The sequence below is a fragment of the Thermobia domestica genome, chromosome 4 (assembly GCF_964235325.1).
Source record: "Thermobia domestica chromosome 4, izTheDome1.hap1.1, whole genome shotgun sequence".
Classification (NCBI taxonomy): Eukaryota; Metazoa; Arthropoda; class Insecta; order Zygentoma; family Lepismatidae; genus Thermobia; species Thermobia domestica.
The window spans coordinates 271343767-271368692 of NC_137457.1; the positions used below are offsets into that span (position 1 = coordinate 271343767).

The 24926-nt window shown below is 37.3% G+C and overlaps 1 protein-coding gene across 1 annotated transcript in view; it reads right to left on the minus strand.

The window, feature by feature from the left end:
* Positions 1 to 959: 959 nt before the first annotated feature.
* LOC145683512 (uncharacterized) overlaps positions 960 to 24926 on the minus strand; it is a 43878-nt gene continuing 19911 nt past the window's right edge. Inside the window, exons 6-7 of the mRNA XM_081754853.1 lie at positions 15826 to 15950; positions 960 to 1163 (exon numbers count right to left, since the gene is read on the minus strand). Of these exons, the coding sequence (XP_081610979.1) occupies positions 1137 to 1163; positions 15826 to 15950 (152 nt within the window). The 3' untranslated portion in view covers positions 960 to 1136. The remainder of the gene's footprint in view (positions 1164 to 15825; positions 15951 to 24926) is intronic.

Here is a 24926-nt window from a genome sequence, read left to right on the forward strand (position 1 = left end):
AAGTTTCTGGTGCTAAACTACTGTGGCTATATATCTTTGTGCTGAAATACCCTGATGGTTAAATATACTGGTAGCTAAAATCCTGGTGATTACATAACCTAATGGCTGGATATCCTGGTGGCCAAATATCATGATGGCCAAGTATCCTTGATTTAACGTTGTTGTAGTAAGCATAGACGCCATTTTTAGTTCATTGGTTTATATGGAAAATAATTATTTTGTTCTCTTTGACATGAACATGAATTTTAGTTGTGTATTTTCGTAATTTCTTTATCAAGCTTACTTAACTACCACTTACTTTTTCAAAATGACTTTCTGAAAATACATAAATACATAAATTAAATATTAATTAAATTATTCTTTAAAAATTAACATTATTTACAATAAAATTTATCTTTTACGAAGAAGGTAAAAATTTAAACAGATTTGATCAAGAAATCAGTAAAACGAAGCCATTATATTTCCAATTCATCTCTTTAATAAGTGTACAAGCAAGGAAGAAATAATACTTCTTCATGCAAACAATTATGGTCCAATCTTAACAGCTTGTAGAGTATAGTGTATGTAAAAATGTAGATACTAAACAGTACTCTGATATAGAATAATTTCCGCCTCTAAATATGATCAATCATTCTTTCTCTTTTCAGTAAAATGTGATTCTGTGGAATCGCATGTGACCCAGACTCAATATTAAGCGGTAGATCCATGTCTTCTCAAGCCTTGATTCTTAAAATGACACTAAAACCCAAATCAATAAACCAAGATAAAAGAAGGAAAGTAGGAAAGTTCACATTAGTTGCTAGTATCTTAGATGGGATAAGGAGTAAATTACTGTCCATTATATGATTTTAAAAATTGAATAAGAAATTTTCACATGTTTGTACCTGCTATATTTAACTGATACGTAAATTTAATTCCAAAAATGATTTGACAATAGTAATACAATAATGTGAATTTAATTCTTTAAATATAGAAATTACAAGTACAATATTTAATTAATATTGAAAATTTATTAGAGTTAACGTAGACAACTTCTATATGGTTTACCATAAATTATAAGAAATGTTTCTGTTTCCAGGCCTGTGCATTATATTCCAGTTTACTTCAATTTCAAGACCTTTGTAATAGATCTCAGTTTATTTGAGACTTTTGCCATTAGGCGTCTGGAAGAAAGATAATAACACATTAAAATGTAAAACTAGGAAGAGGTGCTTTCATTATGTAAGTACTAAATTGTCAAGATACATGATATACGACAACTTATTAATGTCTAAATGATTAAATAACGTTCACATGATTTTTAATAATGCACAATAACACACTGAGCAAGGCTATGTGATAATATGTAAAAAAAAAAAACAGTATCACGTAACAGTCTCAACACAATAACTGTGTCTTCATCAGACTTTCACTCCTTCTGTCTGCTTGGGAGTTGGTCATCATTTATATAGCCTGCGGAGATCAACTTTTAAATAGGCTCCGCCCCTTCATTAAAAAGTAACACTTGTGTGGCTTTCACTTTAACTTTTTAGTTGCACACGTGTCCAATTAAAAGTTTACTTTTTTCGTTGGATACATTCTGTCCACTTATTAACCTTATGTTCCTTATTAATTTTTTCTCTTTCTTTCTTCCTTTTCGTTTCTTCTTCTTTTGATTTTTAACATCCTTTTGATATTGTTTTGTATTTTTTTTCTGCTTTTACAAAAAAAATAATGTAAATAAATACTCCTCAATGTTTCTTTATTTTAAATAATGTGAATGTGAGTGTGAAAAACGTGTAACAGTACTGATAAAACGAAAGTTTATTCTTTCTTTTTGAAGTAAATTTAGTCTTTTTGAATTTGCAGAAATTGCATTTGAGAGTTTGAGATTTAGATTTTATTTTCAATATTGCAATATCCTTTCATATTTGTAAAGAATAATATGAGCCTTCTCCACAAGGATCATCAAGCAGTCGACAGACGTCGTCTACGAACAAGTACGAAGGGGAACGGAAAGCCACGAGAGGCTCCTACCTACAATCCTTCCGCAGGCTCCGCCTCCGAATACGGCTATAAAAGAACACGTCAAGAGCCAGAATACATCAGTTCCTCCTGATCATTCCAACATATAAAGGTATCATTCGCACTGCTCTGTGCAGCAGAGACACCCTAACTTTACCTCCACGTTGCACTGGACAGAAGGCTCCTTTCGTTTCCGCGCTACACAGGACAGGAGATACCAACCCACCTTCGTGGTTCTATGGGCAGGACGATTCTTCCATCTCCATGCTATACTGGACAGGAAACACCAACCCCCTTCTGCGCTGCTAGGGGCAGCATGTTCCTAATCCTCAACCTCAAAGAACTCCGCGCTGCTACCTGCAGGAGGTCTACCCTCATAAAGAAACAACTATTATTTAGAAATACCTACTTATCTTTACCATAGTGTACAAATACTTTGTATAGAGTTATTGATAATAAAGAAGATGTTAAACGAAACAGCCTGTGTACCGTCTCTACTCTACACTACAATATAGTTACATGTGATACTTACGATGTTGTTCATTTTCTTTTTATTTAAGAAATAATCAATCAAAAAGTAATCCTTTATTCAAAAAAATAAGAAACATGTATCATATACGATCTACAGCATTTATTCAGTCTTAACAAAACTTGGTATTGTGAGGTGCAGGTAGCTAGAGACGAAACTTAGCATACCAGAGAAACACCACCACAATAAAAATGATAAAATTAAGGTGGAGTGGCTAGGGATATTAAAAATAATACCAAAATTTACATAAAATGCAAATAGAATGCATCAGCATACATAATTCCCTGCTTGGAGATAAAAGTGACCTCCTGTGGACGCCGCCACTGCCACTCTTAATAGTCGGTAGAGCATATGTAAATGAATATAAATGAACAAAAGATCTCAGGGTATTCTTGAACTACAGTCATGGTCTGGAAGCTATTTATAGAGAGTTTTCAAAATAAACAATAGGTAAAAAAAAACATCTAGTTTCAAAACAAACAGGTAGCAGCCTGTTAATTACTCTCTATACTCATGACTGTGTTCTGTTAGTGCTTTGGGCGTAATTCTCCCTGGGCCACATTCAGGGAGATGGTCAGATGTACAAAGACAAGGACAAATGTTTCCTTGACTCACACTCCTGAAAACAAAACATAGGTATTAGCATCAGGTACTCACCATGCAAGAAAAACAGACCTCTAGAAATACTTTGGATAGATGAAGGTTTATTGTTGTCTTGGTAGACCATTGGTGAAAATTGACACACGTAACACTTCCATTTGAGATACAATTATATTGAATTTCTATTATTTATGGTGCACCACACACACACATTCTTAATTGAAATTTCACACAATTTTTCCACTGAAAAATATATATAAATAAAAAAATGATGATACTGATTTTTATACTGAAGATCTGTTTGATCTCTTAATTGATCTGATTCACTACATTAATAGGCACTCCTCATTATTTTAAGTTCACTGTCTCTGACCGTCTTTCAGAGAGGAGGATAATTATAGCACATAAAATAGTAATACAACCTTTAAATGAAAAATAAAAACAATGATCAATATATATATTCGATGCACTGTTCATTCGGAAAGGTTTGACACACAGTTCCTGCTGGAAAATCTCCAAGGTAGTGTCCACATTCTCATTCCACTAAAAACTAAGAAAAGGTTCTTGACAATTCTGATTCGCTGGATAGTCAAAACCACGCTGGAGCTGACATAATAAATGTCAGTAAAACAGGCAAATTAAGCTACTGCTTGTTTCCTTGTACTAGAGTCTAAGGATGGCAATGCCGTAATAGCGTGACGAGCCAGAAATCTCTCTACTAGAGATTTGAATATAAAATTCCACTTCCATGCTGGGAATTAGTGAAATGCACCACTGTGCTACTAAGAAAGTTTATAGACGAATAACGGCTACTTGGTACTGCTGACCAAAAATATAGCTACAAGGCTATAGTTAAGTTAATGAATGAAACTATCATGTTCAGACGTAGCAACTAAGTATAACGTAGTTTTCAAAATTTTAAGGTTGACACTGTTCGAATGCACTTGAAGTAACTCACAATAAAATAGGTGGGTATTAGCACTGTTCACTAGAATACATAAGTACCCGATACATGTCGGTACATGTATAATAATACACAGGAATCCAGGGGAGCGATTCTCTCACCTTCCAGGGTCACATTTCCGGGTACTTGAGAAATATTGAAGACTTCACACACGATCGTTCGAGGTATACTCCTCCAGATCTATCAAACAACTTACTCTGTTCAGCCACTGAACAAGGTTATTAAACTATGAAATTCCAAGAAAAGCGGGACTCGCTTTTCTCGGAATCTTCCCACAAAGGGTTTGATGCCGCGGGCAACATCTACTGGGTGGTCTCCTGCAAACAGACCACAGAAACTTGTTTCTGACTGCATAGTTAGCCAGACACCTATGAGAGGTGCTGCCCTCAGCTTCGATGGCGGTCACTTTGAAAAACTTCAGACCAAAACAGAAATCCATAGCATTAACACATAAACATTTACTATTTTCACTCAGAACCAACACTTTGCATAATAGAAACACATGATATTATATACAAAAATAAAGAAAGATATACACAGAATACATTGATAATATTATACAGCATTGTCATCTCTCGTGGTATTAGAAGGAAATCTCTTTCCTTTTGGCGTCCCTCCAAACTGTCTGCTACCAAAACCCGTAGCCATGTTTGCAAGAGAGAGAGAGAAGAAAACATCTTATGTTACTATTAATTTTGAAAAATACAAGAGCCAAATGTATTGAACGAAGGGAAACACGTTGACAAATATAGTCATGAATTTAGGACGGTCTTTCCAAGAACTAGTGAGCGTAATACGTTATTATTAATATTTTACATATAAAATGAATCAAAATAAATTACAATTTTTCAAAGCTGCTGTGCATCCTGGGAAAATTTCTTAGGTCCGCTAGCTGACGGGGTAACGAACTTTGGTGAAGTGGGGTGGAATGACGCTTTGAGCTTGCTACTCGAGAAATTCCTTTAAAAGGCGAAGAAATCGCACCTTTACAAATTCAAAATCTATCATGTTGACGCTAAAATTTTTACAACTTTTTCAACAAAGCATGTTGAGCGTCAGTCAGCAATGTATCCAAACCAGCATTGCTTTTCACGAGGAAGTGAACAGGATCCTTCCTATATGTAATGAGTCATATTCTCTTGCTCATTTAGTGATTTCTTCAAGTGTGAGTTGTCATGGACCTCACATGCAGTTCTCGATGCAGCCAAGAGTCGCCAAGAAAAAAAATTCTCTGTTCACGTAGCTCTGTACCCAAAGTTCAAGTGACTATGCATGAATCCATAGTATATTCTTTGATTTCATCTTTAATTAATTGTAGGTAGGATAGCTTAATAACTATCTCACTTCATTTCCATATGGAATATATACAATACAATGTCCCAGTAAATGAGATGCACGCAATAATAAAGGTTAATTAGCCTATAAAGGAAGTAACATACATAATTAAATACAATATACAACAATATTGTATTAATACTTCCGTATTACGCTCGGTGTTTACCCATTTTATATTTATAATAACAAGACAATATTTAATATGCACGCTAATTTTAAAGCAATTAATTTTACCACAAATTAATAAATGTGCCCCTCATCTGCATTTTGATATGCAGATGAAGGAGAAGGAACTCGGCCTTCTACAATTCCCCCCTATGATTCGAGGTGCTGTATTTACTAATACAGGACGTAGATCATAATGAGGGCACATTTTATGTTCCTGTGAACATAAGCAAAATATTACATAAGTCACACAATAACATACAAATTAAATCACAAAATAACGCACAATAAACATCAGTACAAGGAAAATAAACACAATAGCTAAATGCAGAGAATTCAGGAAGCCCTACTTTACTTGACCTGAATACATAAGTTCCCCATAATACGTATACACACAATACACTAATACACTAAAATAAACACTATAACACTACACTTATGTACACAAATTGTCAGATCCGGGGTTCGATGCTTCGTGTGTGAGTTATCTATTGCGTCTCTATTGCACCAGTACCACCATTGTTTGCTTCTTCTCTAGCAACATATTTCTTGAGTAAGTAAGCATTTCTGGTCATTTTGACCTCATCTGTCGCAGGATCCGCTAGCGTGTACATGTTTTTGCCCGTGGTAGCGACAATTTTCCATAGGCCAGAAAATAGGAGTAAGAGTTTCTTAGAAACACCTGCTAGAGCATCCGACTTCGGGAAAACTCTAGATAATACAAGGTCACCCACATTGTACTCTACTGTACGGTGTGACTTGTCGAAATTTCTCTTCCGTGCAGGAGCATTCTTTTTGTGAATTTTCTTAGCAATATCTATGTAGTACTGCACGTCATGGCGCTGATAAACTTCTGGGATTTCGAAGAGCCTGCCTATGTCTCTAGACATAGACTGTCCAAAATGACATTCATAGCCTGACACGCCAGTGGTCAGGTGTTTCGCGGAATTCAAACACTTCTCTATTTTCTCCAAGTGTTTGGGCCACAATCTTTGGTTATCATGACACAATTTACGCAGTAAACGTACGGTTTCCTTTACTGCGACTTCTGCCATTTCCCCCTGGGGATAATATGGGGTAGAAGTTATGTGCCTGATACCAAGGTCTGCTAACTTTTTTTCCAGCGTTCAGACTGGAAAGGTGACCCTCTGTCTGTCAAGACGAGTTCCACACTAGGGTTTACTTTCAAATAGTCCTTCAGCTTTCTTACTGCGGTGTCAGTGTTTTCTTTTCTACATGCGTATAAACCTACAAGTTTTGAAAAAGCATCATAGAACACAAGAATGTAATGGACTCCCCAATACCTTTGGTTATTGGTCCTACCCAATCTGTACATACCAGGTAGCCTGGCTTCTCTACGACGACGGGATAAGTGGTCCCGGACGATAACAGTGGGGAGGGTTGCTCTTTTGACATAATTCGCAGGAAGCACAATATCTCCTCACGCTTGCTCTCATCTTTGGCCATACGAAAAATTCAGTCAGAAGTGGAAGCAACTTGCTGGCCGACATGTGCCCTCGATCTGAATGGAAATAATCGAGCAGTGGAGTTACTAACACTTCTGGGATGCATATGCGAACTCCTTCCCGGTCACGCTTACATAAGCGTCCGTTCAAAACTTCGAAACGGTGACAAGCACCATTCACTCTTGGTGAGTTCGTCTTCTCTTCTACTTCTTTCTTGATCTTGCCGTAGACAGGGTCAGAAGACTGCATCTCCGGTAGTATGGCTATCATCTTTCTCAACTCACAAGGAATTTCCGTCAGTATGGTCATCAGCGACTCCTGGAGGATAGGCTTCCGTGCAACACTGAGGTCTTCTTCTGTGTGAGGAGGGTACCGTGAGTGATAATCACACAAATTTTCATTCGACTTTACAAACTCGAACTCGAAATTAAAATTGGACAGCAACATCGCCCACCGGGTGATGCGCTGGTTTTTAAGTCTACAATACAGGATAAAATTAAAAGCAAGGTGGTCGCTGCAAATTTTGAATTTAGTTCCTACTAAATACTGCTTAAATTTAACAACCCTATCTATAAGTCTATAAAATTGCTTCTCAGTCACTGAGTAATTCTTCTGTTCTGCGTTAAACACGCGTGATGTGAAAGCGATGACCCTAATGTCATCATTGTCATCACGCTGGTACAATAGAGCTGAACACGCAACGTCACACGCATCGGATTCTAGTATTAATTGCTTATCAGGCAGGACGGTCTTCAATACTACTTCTTCTTGGAAGATCTGTTTGATCTTCTCCATCGCTGCCTGATGTTCAGGTTCACACTTGAACCTCACATTTTTCTTCAGCAGATTGAACAACGGATAGAGATCTTCCGAGTATTTCCTGCTGAAGCAACGGTATAATTGGCAGTAGCCAATAAAGGAACGCAGTTCCTTCACGTTCCTGGGTGTTCTGAACTCTAACACCGACTTCACTTTCTCCGGATCTTTACCAATTCCGTGTTGAGAAAGTTCGAAACCAAGTATGTTTAATTTCTTTCTTGCAAAGTTACACTTCTTCAGCCTGAGAGTTAGGCCACCTGCAGTGAGTAAACGCAACACTCTGTCGAGGTGTACAAGATGTTCACTGAAGCTCCTGTCGGCTACTATCAGATCATCGACATACGCGCCGCAGTACTCTCGCGCTTCAGTTCCAATAAGCATATCTAGTGCTCGAACACATGAAGCAAGGCTCTGTTTTGTACCAAAAGGTAATTTCTGAAACACGTAGGAAATACCTTCATGTAAAATCCTAAATACTTTTGATCACTTTCTTTGACCTTAATCTGAAGGAACATCTCAGTTGCATCCACGCAACTGAACCAAGAATTATCGCAGATGTCCTGGAGAACAGACAAGGGAGGCATTGGTCGGTCAGATAAATCACCAGATATCTTAGCCAAAGCTCGACCGTCGATACATACTCGTATACGTCCATCACTCTTTGCTGTGACTACCAGTGGGTTGATATATGCAGTAGGCTTTCTGATCACACCCCACGCGAGCCATCTCGAAATTTCATTAGATATTAAATTTCTATAACGTTTAGGGTAAGGATAAAGTTTGGTCTTGATTGGACGTTCGTCCGTTACTCCAATCTCATGCACGTAGTTAGCTATGCAACCTAGCTTGACATCAAACAGAGCTTCATGCTTGAACAGCACAGCTTTCAAACTATCTCTCTGTGAGGCTGACAGATCTGAGTAGTTCGATACAAACTCTTCTATCTCTGAATGGGAGGCGCGAGTCTTCACTTTCATCCACTCTTCTGGTGGGAATACGTGATTCGCCAATTCTTGGGCACTTGGGAATCTTCCATCATCCAAGTTTGGTGCACAAGTTCCCTGCTCTCTGGAGGTCTTAGACTCATCTTGTGCATTAACCCTTATGGCCTTCCGTCTTTTGTTTGACGGGGAAAAATCAAAATTAACATTTTCAATTTCATCCATTAAACTAAAAGGTTTGCTGCACTCTCCATTCCACTCCAAACATCGAACTACTAGATCTTCAATCTCGCATTCTACAGATCTAAACGCTACTTCTACATCATGTGGATGTTTTAGATGTAGAAGGCCGGTGTCATAGTCTAACACGGCACGAGATTCTGTAAAGAAGTTGGAACCTAGTATCAAAGACCTATTTAAACCTGAAATAATAATACCCAACGTATGGTATTCCTTCCCTTGTATCACAATGACTAACAGAGTTTGGCCTACTAGTGTCGCTGCTTTATTTCCAAAAGCCGACGTTACCCTTATATTCTTCGCACTTAAAAATGCGGGTGGGGCTTGGCTATTTGAGACGGTGTCCCAAAATTCCTTAGAGATCGCGGAGTAGGTCGCTCCGATGTCCAATAGACAATTTACTTCCTTGCCAAATAAACAAACATTAATTTCTGGTAGTGAAATGACGTTATTCGCTGATAACGGTTCATTACTAGTGTCAAAGAGGTTCTTAAATATACCATTAGCTTCCTCGTATATTTCCCTGTCTATGTCGATGGGTTCTCCGTTCCTACTTAATAAAACTAATTTCTTTTCTAAATTGCCTTCATCAAAATGCTTCGTGCTCTTTATTTTTAAACAAAAATCACAATTTTCTGCTTCTTTTTCTTCTGAAGTATACAATTCCTTCACTGCAGTTTCGCAAGAATTCTCTATGTTTACATTATCAAAACTGGTTAATGAATTACGCACATACTTGGGATGTAATTGTGTCAACTCGGGTGAACAAGTTCTCTCCGTGCCCAACCTACCGTCGCCGCAAGTACGTGCGGACAATTCTCATTCCCTGGAAGAGGGAGATGAGGATTGGTTACTCCTGGTAACATTATTCTGCTGGTTCGGTGGAGGGGGCGCACGGTCATAACGTTCCAGTAACTGGATCTCTTCCTCCTCCCCTCTAAAGGAATTCCGTCGCTGGCTATCCGTGTTGCGCGTTCCTCCCCTCCTACCGCGGGCTACACGATTGTTTCGGTAGGTGTGGGTGTTCTCACCACGTGACCAACCAGACGACCCACTTCCGTTGCTCTGATTACGGGGTGGAGAGCGCTGGTTGTTATGGTTTGGTCGTTGTCCTCGTCTTTGGTAAGGACGCTGGTTTTCTCGTGTTCTTTTTGCTTGTGTACGAGCCAGCTGCTTACCGCTATGGCCGGGGGGCTTTTTTCTTCATTGTCAATGCTCACCTGGAGCATGTTGACCCCTTCCTTGGGTTCTGCTGATAGAACTGGTCTCGATTCGACATCGAAGACTGCAGTTCCTGAACCAAGTTGAGCAATTCTGCTATAGTTTTCGGGCGAGACGAGACAATAGCCCGAAATAACCAGTTGGGAAAGTGCCTCGGGAGTACTTTCAACAGAGTTGAGTCTGTCATCCGCGGTTCCAAAATACTATTTTTATGCAACAAATCCAGCAGATATTCTGCTGGAGATTTGTGCACACGACTGTCAAAATGAGACGTATGTTTGCCCTCAAGTTCGCCAGTCGTTCCTTTGCTCAAATAACATTGCCTGAATTCTCTGATAAAATCCTCATATGAGTGGATCTTACTACGGTTCACTTGGAACCATTGGTATGATGTGTTCCTGAGAGCCCTAGGTATGAAGCTTAGCCGTAGTTCGTCTGGTAACCCTGTGACCTCAAAGTAGCGATCAAGGTCCTGGACGAAGTTATAAGTCTCTGTCTCGGACTCGGTCCCCTGTAAACCGGCAAGGTTACATCTCGGTGAATGAGACCTAGCGCGGTGGCCAGATTCTGTCTCGTCTCATGAGTGCATGAGCGAGACGTCGACGGTACAGGGTCTGTCTCGTGGGATTTAACCAGGTTACCAGGTTGAGAACCGTGCAAGTCGCGACTCGAGGAGTTGTTTGGTGATGGAGGTCTTTCTTGCGTGGCAGAGACGGAGATGTTCGCGAGACGTCCCTCGATCACCTCGCTCGTCTCTTTCTGCACGGAGTTTTTCCATTCCTCCATCTTCATTTCAAGTTGAGTGCAGACGTCTTGTACGGTATCGTGCATCTGACGGATGCTACCGTTGCACTCGGAACGTATTTCCTCGAGTTGCGTCTCTTGCTCGACTACTCCTCCTAAGTCTGGCAAGTTGGGAAGCGAAGCTCACTTCCACTCTCCTGACCTGGTTATTGAGATTTTCAGTGGTCTGTTCAACACGAGACGAGACACGCTGTATATTCTCATTAAGTTCGTTATAGTTCTCCTCCAATTTACTGGCCGTCTCCGCTACACGAGAATTTAGGTCTTCACGAGCACCCTTCGATCTCCCCCCTTAGCTTTACTGTGGTGACCTCTAAACGCTCTGTTAACTCACGTTCACTGTGCTCAAGTCTCGAACTCACAGTCTCCAACTGGAGTTCGAGACGAGCATTACTAGACTCGATCGCCTGTTCGAGACGTTTATGCATATCTCTGGTTTCTCTATGCACTTGCTCCAGGCCGGTCTCTATTCTCTGTTCAAGTCTCTGACAGCTGTTACCTAAATTACTATTACTTTCTTCTATTTTTCTCTCTAATTTCTCTAAACTTTGTGAACTTTCTTCTAACTTTCTGGTATTTTCTTCTAGTTTTGATTCTAGTTTACTTTCTAGACTACTAGAGCTTTCCAAAATTTTTGACTCTAATTTTCTTTCCAGGTTCCGCTGTCCCTGTAAAATTTCCCCTAATATGGCTGCAAGATTGACACTACTAATATTTCCTATTTCATTCACGACTGGGCTTTCAACAATACTCGGATTGACAGTCGGTTGGATAATATCTCCCCGAAGAGGCTCTTCCGGTTCCCTACCGGTGGATGGCTTAACCGTTTCCACCACATCAGTGATTTCTCCCACACTTCCGGTGCGCTCGTTAGCGCCCTGCGCTACCACTAAACTATCATCTGAGAGCTCATCTGCTCTCTGAGCGAAATCTTCATTAAGAAACTGTTGTTCCATCTTTCCTAACTTACGAGCCTGTGCTCTCGTTAATACCATTAATGAGTACAGATTAAATACTAAGGTTTACTTCCCCCCTAAACTTCAATAAGCCTGAATTCTCTAATACACAGTATCACAACAACACAAAATCATAGGCACAAAATAAAAATTCAAAACATTTATAAGAGACACCGCAGTTCTTGGAAATTTCTGAGGGGTTTGACAAAACATAAACCGAAAATTTTATATCCAAAGGTACACTGACCATGAGTATTCAAGAGAAATACTCAATCGCCCTTAACGCTGTTGGGGCCAAGTTGTTGGCGCAAGAGCGTGCAATATCGTGCCCCACGCTGGGCGCCAAGTTCATGTGAGGTGCAGGTAACTAGAGACGAAACTTAGCATACCAGAGAAACACCACCACAATAAAAATGATAAAATTAAGGTGGAGTGGCTAGGGATATTCAAAATAATACCAAAATTTACATAAAATGCAAATAGAATGCATCAGCATACATAATTCCCTGCTTGGAGATAAAAGTGACCTCCTGTGGACGCCGCCACTGCCACTCTTAATAGTCGGTAGAGCATATGTAAATGAATATAAATGAACAAAAGATCTCAGGGTATTCTTGAACTACAGTCATGGTCTGGAAGCTACTTATAGAGAGTTTTCAAAATAAACAATAGGTTAAAAGAAAAAAATCTAGTTTCAAAACAAACAGGTAGCAGCCTGTTAATTACTCTCTATACTCATGACTGTGTTCTGTTAGTGCTTTGGGCGTAATTCTCCCTGGGCCACATTCAGGGAGATGGTCAGATGTACAAAGACAAGGAGAAATGTTTCCTTGACTCACACTCCTGAAAACGAAACATAGGAATTAGCATCAGGTACCCACCATGCAAGAAAAACAGACCTCTAGAAATACTTTGGATAGATGAAGGTTTATTGTTGTCTTGGTAGACCATTGGTGAAAATTGACACACGTAACACTTCCATTTGAGATACAATTATATTGAATTTCTTTTATTTATGGTGCACCACACACACACTCTTAATTGAAATTTCACACAATTTTTCCACTGAAAAATATATATAAATAAAAAATGATGATACTGATTTTTATACTGAAGATCTGTTTGATCTCTTAATTGATCTGATTCACTACATTAATAGGCACTCCTCATTATTTTAAGTTCACTGTCTCTGACCGTCTTTCAGAGAGGAGGATGATTATAGCACATAAAATAGTAATACAACCTTTAAATGAAAAATAAAAACAATGATCAATATATATATTCGATGCACTGTTCATTCGGAAAGGTTTGGCACACAGTTAATGCTGGAAAATCTCCAAGGTAGTGTCCACATTCTCATTCCACTAAAAACTAAGAAAAGGTTCTTGACAATTCTGATTCGCTGGATAGTCAAAACCACGCTGGAGCTGACATAATAAATGTCAGTAAAACAGGCAAATTAAGCTACTGCTTGTTTCCTTGTACTAGAGTCTAAGGATGGCACTGCCGTAATAGCGTGACAGGCCAGAAATCTCTCTACTAGAGATTTGAATATAAAATTCCACTTCCATGCTGGGAATTAGTGAAATGCACCACTGTGCTACTAAGAAAGTTTATAGACGAATAACGGCTACTTGGTACTGCTGACCAAAAATATAGCTACAAGGCTATAGATAAGTTAATGAATGAAACTATCATGTTCAGACGTAGCAACTAAGTCTCCTGCAAACAGACCACAGAAACTTGCTTCTGACTGCATAGTTAGCCAGACACCTATGAGAGGTGCTGCCCTCAGCTTCGATGGCGGTCACTTTGAAAAACTTCAGACCAAAACAGAAGTCCATAGCATTAACACATAAACATTTACTATTTTCACTCAGAACCAACACTTTGCATAATAGAAACACATGATATTATATACAAAAATAAAGAAAGATATACACAGAATACATTGATAATATTATACAGCACTGTCATCTCTCGTAGTATTAGAAGGAAGTCTCTTTCCTTTTGGCGTCCCTCCAAACTGTCTGCTACCAAAACCCGTAGCCATGTTTGCAAGAGAGAGAGAGAAGAAAACATCTTATGTTACTATTAATTTTGAAAAATACAAGAGCCAAATGTCTTGAACGAAGGGAAACACGTTGACAAATATAGTCATGAATTTAGGACGGTCTTTCCAAGAACTAGTGAGCGTAATACGTTAATATTAATATTTTACATATAAAATGAATCAAAATAAATTACAATTTTTCAAAGCTGCTGTGCATCCTGGGAAAATTTCTTAGGTCCGCTAACTGACGGGTAACGAACTTTGGTGAAGAGGGGTGGAATGACGCTTTGAGCTTGCTACTCGAGAAATTCTTTTAAAAGGCGAAGAAATCGCACCTTTACAAATTCAAAATCTATCATGTTGACGCTAAAATTTTTACAACTTTTTCAACAAAGCATGTTGAGCGTCAGTCAGCAATGTATCCAAACCAGCATTGCTTTTCACGAGGAAGTGAACAGGATCCTTCCTATATGTAATGAGTCATATTCTCTTGCTCATTTAGTGATTTCTTCAAGTGTGAGTTGTCGTGGACCTCACATGCAGTTCTCGATGTAGCCAAGAGTCGCCAAGAAAAAAAATTCTCTGTCCACGTAGCTCTGTACCCAAAGTTCAAGTGACTATGCATGAATCCGTAGTATATTCTTTGATTTCTTCTTTAATTAATTGTAGGTAGGATAGCTTAATAACTATCTCACTTCATTTCCATATGTAATATATACAATACAATGTCCCAGTAAATGAGATGCACGCAATAATAAAGGTTAATTAGCCTATAAAGGAAGTAACATACATAATTAAATACAATATACAACAATATTGTATTAATACTTCCGTATTACGCTCGGTGTTTACCCATTTTATATTTATAATAACAAGACAATATTTAATATGCACGCTAATTTTAAAGCAATTAATTTTACCACAAATTAATATATTTAAATAATGATATGTAAATGTGCCCCTCATCTGCATTTTGATATGCAGATGAAGGAGAAGGAACTCGGCCTTCTACAGTATGAGTGAAGACATTGAGTTTCGTAGTAAGCATACTAAATATTTTCCATGTAGACTTTCGGCTCTTGGCTTATTAAACATCGAAGTTCGTGTATTCCATGCATTCCTCATAACCAACATTAGACCTTAATCGCTCTACTCGTTTCAAAATTAACATGGCATTTGTGGACATTTTCTACATTCTAACTTCGCACTTTGCCTTCATTTGCCACCCACCCTGTATACTGTCTGCCACTCAACACCCTCTTTCTCTCTGTTTCTTTTGGTGCTGAATCTAGTGCTAGCAATATTTTTTTTACCAATTGAATTCACAAAGTCTTAATGGTAACTTGTGAGTACTAATCTTGAAGTATTACAAAATATTAACTTTCATGACCAAATACAAGATTTGCAACATCAAATTATAAGCGTTTACTTATGTTAGTTTGGCTGCGGAAAAAGATGCAGGCCGAAACGAGTAAACTACATTATTTGACTTGTATATTTTGCATTTGATTTTGAATTTCGTTTTCACATCCACCAATAGAATTATTTGGGAGTTCAAGTGCGATGAATATATTATTATTATTGAACACTATGCAGAATGATATAGTCTTCTCTTTGTACTTCGGGCCATGAAGGTATTAGTTTAATCTTGCAACACTATTTGTAATATGTTTATTCAAGAAATGTCCAACAATTAACGACTTATTGTGTAATTGAGTAGATACTCACCGTACACCTTTCTACAAAGAAATTGTGTTTGTCTGAGGTTAGATAGCTTCTGTGGGAAATTTTACACGACATGCCATTTCCAAAGCACACAGAGTCACCACTGTCTGAACAAAGGCCAAATATGTCTGAAATAAGCAAGAAAACAAATAAAGTTTTATACAAGCAGGTAATACAGTGTCGTGATGAGAATCTAATATGACGATTCATGTCTTATGATATCGCTGTTATAATAATAATAATAATAATAATAATAATAATAATTATTATTATTATTATTATTATTATTATTATTATTATTATTATTATTATTATTATTATTATTATTATTATTATTATTATTAGTTGAACTCAAAATCTTCGGCTCGTTGACACCAATTTTAATGTTCGGATTTAAATGTTTACGACATTTACCGTATTTTGAAATATTTAAATTGACGAAATGTAGTTTTAAGTAACAAACTAAATCGCCGTAAATTTTTAAAATCTGCAAATTCTTTGCACACTATCGATATTATTTAACTGTTGGGAAGTTCAGTTATCGACACCTATTAGTGGGAATGTTATATGTTAGAAATTACCATGACGCACGAGCATGTTTGTCTTTTGTAATAATGATTAGCCGGCAGTAAAGTAGCCAAGATATATTTGACTTGGTATATGCATATCAATTGGTTGACAATGGTTGGAACTAAAATGAAGACAGGACTTATTTACCCACCTATCTCAGGTCAACTGTTAACCGGAAAACACTATGGATAAAAGCATCTAGAACACCATGCTGATCACATGTTGGGTTCTATACGTACGAATGCAGCAGTGGACTGGCCCACGCAACTAATCGACAATCTCTTGATGGGCCAACATGATGAAGAAAAAAGTGTCTATATCTAGGAGGGCCAACTCAGATGGTTGGTTAATTTTGATTGTCAGTTAACACTGTAGGTAAGTCTGGTGGGCCAACTCTGTATCAGAGCAGAGTGGGACAAAGTTTGCTGGTTCACCATATTCTCTAAGTCATGGATATGTAGATTTTTAAATTTACATCGCCCATGCACTTTCTGGGATCATCTGCCTCTTTTATATTACTAACTGTATTGAGTAACAATTTAAGTATAAATAAAGATATTTGAAACACTCTTATGTGTAACATTCTATACGAAAGAATGCGTACTTACGTAGGTTCAGTTGGGTTGATTTTAACCTCCCTTTCAGCAGCGAGGCTATATGGGATGAAACCTACTGATTAATGCAGAACCTAAAGAAAGGTATCCGTCATAACTTTAGTGAAAGACGAAAGAATGGTCGCCATCCTTAGTAGCTTGAAATTACTACCATCAGATATCGTTATCTATTAAACGAAGTAGGGTTGATCAAATTTAAAATTTATATGCATATCTGTAACTGTAATTTAATATTGGACTTCCGAAGATATAACTGTATTTAAATTTGTTGACCGCGTACAAGGGCGATGACTCACAGTTATGACGTAGGTTCAGTTTTATTAAAATAGAGAAAGTCTAAGGAAGATGGGAAGTGAAGGGAAAGATAAGGGGAGAGGAGAAAGAAGAAGTAGAAGAAGGGAAGGAAGAAGGAAAGAGGGTTAGAATTACCTTATAAGAGAAATATGTTAGTAATAGTAAAAGGCAAGAAGAAAGTGTTACAGGAATTGGATATTGAATGCGTCGTGGTAAAGATGGAAGAAGATAAAAACGAGGAGAAGAAGAATTAGGAAAGAAGAAAGGACGGGATAAACTTGGAGGTATAATAAAGGAACTAAAGAAAGTAATTGAAGTACTTCAGAATCCGGTTCTATTGCTTGAGTATCGAATTTAAACGGTTTGTCAATCCATACAACACATGCCAATCCATACAACTCTGAAATGCGTGGAATGTGAGGAATGTGCTATGGGAAATTTTATGGGTGAAAACTGCTCTTAGCCAAGTAAAAATCGGTTTACTCACTCATTCATCACATTGATTTGGTATTTGCCAATGAGATAAGACGTGAAAATCTACATGAAAATACCTTATAATGACCTAACAAGGTGAACATGGAAAAAGACCTAAATTTAAGGTATGTACTATGGGAAATTTCTTATCATCAAAAAATTGACCGTAGCCATTCTCAATGAGATAAAAATGTGCATGTCTACATAAAGGTATCTTATAATGGCTTGAATATGAAAAATGTCCGAAATTTAAGGAATGTGCTATGGAATTTCTTATGGGCGAAAAACTGTCCTTACCCAAACAGAGATCGGTTCGTTCACTCATTCATCGTTGATTAGGTACTTTCTAATGAGATAGAGACATGAAACTGCATAATGGTACCTAGCTTACGCAATGACTTGAGTAAGTAAAACGTTCGAAATTTAAAGAATGTACTACGTATGAGATTTTTTACGGGCGAAAAACTGGGCATAGCCATTAGGTAGTTCTTAATGAGATAAAGATGTGAAACTCTCCATAAAGGTACATTATAACGCTTTAGTATGAAATTTGAGGAATTTGCTATGGGAAATTTTTTATTGGCAAAAGAAAAACTGTCCTTACAATCAGAAATCGGTAACGATTCCCTTATTCAACACATCATATGCATAGTAGAAGTGTTGTTAAATCATTCGAGTGGTCGAGTGGGTGCCCTTCCCGCTGGTCTATTGGCTATCACGTTTTCCTTTGCTGTACGGGGTCACGGGTTCGATTCCCAGTGGAAGAGCCTTTTGAATTTTAACTTCCTTGATGTTTCTGTGTTCGTGTTCCTATCGTTCTAGGTTCATAGAAAAATGAGCTAAGCTTTTTGAGAAAAATCCGTTATCCGAACAGCGGTATATTGTATAAATATACGGGATCCTTAGGCTTTCTACAGAAATAAGTAATTAGCATGCGTTATCCATATGTTACATACCTACTACTCCCTCTTTCCCACTTATATGTTGCATTATGTCATTGCAGGACGTCTGGCATCTAACAGTCTTCCGTACATTACATAGTATGCATATGTTGCGTACGTAATCTATAAGTTATACACGCCCATCTGTATGTGTGAGATCCTGATCGCCTATATACAGTTTTTTTTTTCGTTCGTACGGAAAGTATGTTTATTCGGAACACTTATATGGAAAGTGCGTATAAAAGATATTTTTCAGTTACACGTTTGGTGTACGTTAAGTCCAAAAACTACATGATTTACATATGTAACCTACGTTTCTACGTACGCCACATACTTTTTTCTCAGTGTGCGAGTAAAACAAGTGAAACCTAGTAATAAGCAGTTAAGCAAGTTGATGAAGCATGTTCTGTGAACCAGATTTTTTTTTAAAAAAAAAAGAAAGAAAGAAAATTGGGCTAAGGCAGATGCATACTGCCGTAAATTTCGTGGTTGGAAACCCAGACAAGGAAAACTAATATTTTTTTCAGTGAATAGTTTTCCTTTATTGCAGTCATTGATATTAAATAGATATTGAAATTAAATTGATAAGTAAGAGAATATAGAGGTGAGGATATTTAAAAGTAATCAAGTTTTTGAAGAAATGAATAATCCAATTGTTCGACTTCTATATGGGACTAGTAACAGAATGCAACCGGTTGCGTAAATATATTGATACCACAAGTTATATTATGGTTGCCACAGTAGTTATCTAAAAATGTTCTTGATGCTTCGTGTCTATATTTGTGAAGAGTGTGAGAATCTCGTACGTATCAGCTTTTGCATCAACAGTAAATTTTGTGCATTTGCTCTTCATATTTTCTGAATTTGTCCAACTGGGAGCTTCACCCCCACAACTCCGTCTTTGCTCGGCCTACGGCCTTGCACCTGTTAAACCTACAATTCTACTGAATTTCAAGCTTTTTTTCCTATTTCAACTATCTAAAAGATAACTTTTTGTACCCCAAGAAAACGCCTATTTAAATAACATGGGGATTTCTTCCTCCCCTTTAGGCACATTAAAAATTAAACATATTCACTTCTGGCAATTTTCCTGTCGGTCAGTCCCGGAAAGCTACAATCACGCAAAATTTCAACTTTCCACGTCAGCCACAAGTACCACTTTAATTTTTGGATATTCATGTATTTTTTACATAGTTAGGATATGTTGGTGGCAAATATAATTAAGTTTACAAACTAGTTGAAAGGTGTATATCATTGGAAGGAAAACCCGAAGCAGTATGAAACTGCGCAACATGCGCGTCATACAATGATCTCCGTAATTTCGCAATGTGGAAGGGTAGAGAACAACACCAGCGATGTCTAGTGGTAAAGGTAAGTATATTGAACACTAGCCATGTCTAGTGATATAGCATCGAGGATTCAGCACCAAAGGTCTTCGGACTCGGTTGACACTCTTCATATTTAGGTAATGAAAAATGAGATGTTAGCAATCGTGATTTTGTAGCTTGGGTAAATGAATTAGAATCTATTTTGGACATAATCCTGACAGATATTTAATAAAAGAAATTTTCCCCGCTGGTCTAGTGGCTAGCATATGCATCTTTGTTGTATAGAGTCCTGTGTTCGATTCCCGGAGGGAGAGCCCTTGGGAACTAATGTTGCGTGTGACAATTATGACTCCTTTTAAAATACGCAATTCTAAATTTAAATCCAACAGTATGCCATAATTGAAAATCCCAATATACGATACTGATATAGTGAACTACAAAAAGAAATGAAATCTGAACAAAAACACCAGAGGTGCAAAAAATGCAGCCAAGTTCGTAAGCCTCAAAAGGTGTTGAGATGAGGATGGATGAGCCAAGTTCCTTGTCCACTGCATCTGAAACGAACACTGGAACTTGGCGCGAGGTGTCAAGGAAAAAGATTTAAAGGAGCCTTAGGGATAATGGTGGTGGGTGTGGTGTGGTGGTTTGGGGCCACCACCAACCTTAGAAATATGAACTTCGCAGCTGCTCTAAGGCACATGTACAGTATACTGCAGTAAGATTGGTGGTTCGAAACCCAGACAAGAAAACTTGTAATCCTCCACGAGGTATAAAGGAAAATGATGTTGACGATCCTTAGGGATAGTGCTTGTGAGTGTGGTGGATTTGGGGTCTACCACCAGCCTTAGGGCTGAAACTAGGAGCAGACATCTTGGTGTATTCGAATATGTAAGACACCTCGCACTAAATGTCAGTGTTGGTTTCAGATGCAGTGGCCAAGAAACTTGGCTCATCCATCCTCATCTCAATACTTTTTGGGGCTGACGAACTTGGCTGCATTTTTTGCACTTTTGGTGTTTTTGTTCAGATAGGTAATATTACAACACAAGGAAAGAAATGGCACTTAATACAAAGAAGGTATACTCTGCACATTCAGTTTTTACATTTGTCAAAGTTACGAAAATTGTAGCAACACAACGTATCAATCGTGCTGCAAGGAAATTGATGAAACCCTTCGTTTACATCGAAACGACGTATCTTAACATCATACTATACTTTTCAAAATAAAACATACGTATATCACATATTTATATTCAATATACATATATTTAATCTTCTTAAACAGTTCCCAGTTAATTGCTCCGTTCTTTATATTTCAAGTTTGCTTAAATACATCACATAAGGGAAAGAAAAACTCGCCAAATCAAACTGAGTAGCCTCAGTAAATCATGTTCATATCTGAATTAACCAGCAATAATTTGGGATTTTACTTCGTAAGGATAGAAGCTGGCATGAACGAGAAGTATATTTATACACTTTGTAGTATAATACTTAATAAATATTGCCAGTTAGTAACAGTACTGAAAAGTTGAAAGTTAAAATGCATAATAATATTTAGAAGAAATTAGCGATAATTTCGTGGTCAAACGAGATATAATTAGTAGAGATCCATCTCTGAAGTAGTATTGAAACAAAACCGAACCTAATGATCACGGTCGTCAGTGGTACCCGAAAACTTATGTACTGACATTGCAAAGCTGAAAAAAATTTGTAAACAGTTTCAAAATCAATTCAATTTAAAGGAAATAAAAGCATGAATGAATCACCCACCGGGCAATCGCTCTCGAGCACTGCCGGTCAAAAAACAGGTGATGGTAAAAGACATCCCTCGGCCTATGAGGGAGGTGTATAACCATACGAATTATAGCTCACAACATCTCGTGAAAAGAAATACAAATCTCCGGATAATATCTCCAGGTTCAAATCAACTATACTGTGTGATTATATAAAATTTCAAATGAGATGGGACAGGTTGCGAAAAGAAACTTGAGAAATATGGTAGAAGAACGGATAGAAGAATAAGGACAGAAGTATGCAAAGGAAAGTAAGATAGAAGAATAGAAGATGTCAGGGTGATCTAACTAGGCAAGTCACTTGTCAAAGGTGCACAACTATTTTAACTGCACATCTATTTACTAACTATTCATTAAATTCAGCAAATCACCGAAATATCCGAAGAACAACACTGCATGTGACATCAGAACCAGACATGAGGTTAACGTATGCTAGCATTTACATTTCAAATTCACCTGACCTTCTATCTGATTATGTGTGGAAAGGAAAGAAAAAAGTCATGAAGGGATACAAGATACCAGTCGTTCATCACATCATTCTACTCACGATTCGCTAAATTTATTTCACTTGCGATGCTATTATTTGCTGAGTAGTTACGATGATAGTCACGTTCCAAGGTGTAAATATAACCACCCATAATTACAACATTCCTTTAGTGCGAACTCTCGATGATGAGGGCCACTGTTCGAGCGTTCATTGTTAGGTATCAACATTCACGCACTATATATGAAAACAGGTCCCTAACCAGTGACAGAGGGAAAATAAATTGTGCTTACATATACCATTATGGTGTAACATTACTCGGCAACACTTACAGCATACTCACCTATAATCATTTATTTATATGCACTTATCTATTTACATTTTTCATAGGAGTACATCCCCGAGACACCCAAAAAACTTTTAAAAAGCCCAGGACTGCTTACAGCATACATGTCCTATTCATTTATAAATCCATATATTCCACTATAAGTAAGTAACTAAGTACTAAAAAGTCTTCTTATAATCTGTATTCGCATACCCGACAAGCGATATTCGAGTAGAGATTATAAAGTGAGATAAAAAATTTCGTACACTGGCCCCCGCATGGGAAGATTCAAACTATCCAATTACTTACCAAACATTGTCATATATTTACATTTTGAAACTTATCCCGTAAATATGAACAGCGTTCAGTGCTATTATTTTTCATTTTAGGTTAAATATTATTCCGTAAATGAGATTTCTGCATCAACTTCCCGAACTGAAATTTCCTCCTCTCAACACGTTCATTATCATTAACAGTTATCTTGTCTTAGTTACACTTAGTCTCATCTAAAATCCTGCTAATTTTTATTCCGATATGCACATCCCTATACAAAACAATTCATATCTCAATTCCGTAATCATATTAAGACAACTATGTATTCTGAAGATATGTCAGTATCCTGTAAGCATGCATCGATGTTCACTATCCTTAAAGGAAGGGGTAGTGTTCCTAATAGCTGATTTTCTCTTAAGCAGCAACGCGAAGTTTATTTTTTTTGTTACCAATCAGCTATTTACTGCCAGAACGGAATAAAAGTTTCAGTATATATGACCAATAATGTATTCTCAAGATTTAAGTACCTACCAATGGTGTGGCAGTTTACAAAATTTTATAGAAATCGAAAAAATGACTGGTTTTAGATTTACTACTATTACTAACATTTAAACGATCACAAGTCAGTAATGAAACGCAATCATTGTTTCGCGTTAGGCGGTGCTGCACTATTCTCAGTCATACTCCACATTCAACAATGATTTACCGAAATAATCTTGAGATCAGTGTTGTCGCAGCACTATAACCTCACTTCAATTAAGTTTATCCCTATCCACATATAAATGCTCAGTTTCTGCAACTAAGAAGGAATGTATTTCTCTATAACAACTGGAAATAATATATATCAACAACCACTTCGTATTTCAAGGTTTATTTTCATAGAGCAAAAGTAATAAGAGTAAGCGAGTAATGTGTAAGTAAGTCATTAATGCATAAAGTCATTGCTTCGGCAATTTCGAAGCTTTTGTTATTTGTTTTTATATTTCGTTTCTAGATAAGGATAGAGGCTTAATAACAGTAAGTATGTAGTATCCTTTCTTCCACCTTCTTATACAGGGTGTTACTAAAGAAAATCGCAATATTTTTGGAACAGACTCCTCACAACAAAATAAGAAAAAACGTTCATATGGACCTGTGCTCAACAGTGGATAGTTTAGGAGTTGTAGGGTGCTAAGAACGTGAAATAAGTGAATTTTTTAGATGTTTATAGCTCCACTACTCTATGATCTATCATAATCTGGTCAAGGCATTCCTCAACACCAGGTATGTGAGCTATCCAAATATCGATGTTTAAGAATGCTCCTGTACTTGCACACCAATTTTTTTAGAGAGGTAGGTGGAGAGTGATCAACTACTCCCAAACAGCTTATTTTAAAATGATTGTGCAAGTAAAGTAAAGTAAGTTATGAACGATGGACATTTGGATAGTTCACATACTAGTTCCTCAGTTATATCTTAACACGTCTACGATCGGTCCTACAGTAATAGAACTATGGACCACTGAAGTTCATTTTTTCATGTTTTCTAACTAGGAAACTATACACTCCCAACCACAGGTCTGTATGAACTTTTTTTCTTATTTTGATATGAGGAATCTATACCCAAAATATTGTGACAAACTTTTGTAATACCCTGTATATATATATATATATATATATATATATATATATATATATATATATATATATATATATATATATATATATATATATAGGGGAGAGGGGGGTACATTTGAACATCTGTTTTCGAATATTCGTTTTTGCTTCCAAACACCCAGTAAATTTCCTTATAGAACTGTAACAAAAGCTAAATATAATATACATTATATTTGCCATAAAATAGAGTACTTTGTTTGATCTTGTCATTCTGTGCAAGGGCGCAGGGGCTGTCGTTCAAATGTACCCCCTTGGGGGGTAGATTTAAACAAGCATGGGGTAGATTTGAACATACGTGGGGCAGTTTTGAACAAACCATTATTTTACTACAATAATCGTTATTTTCAGGATGA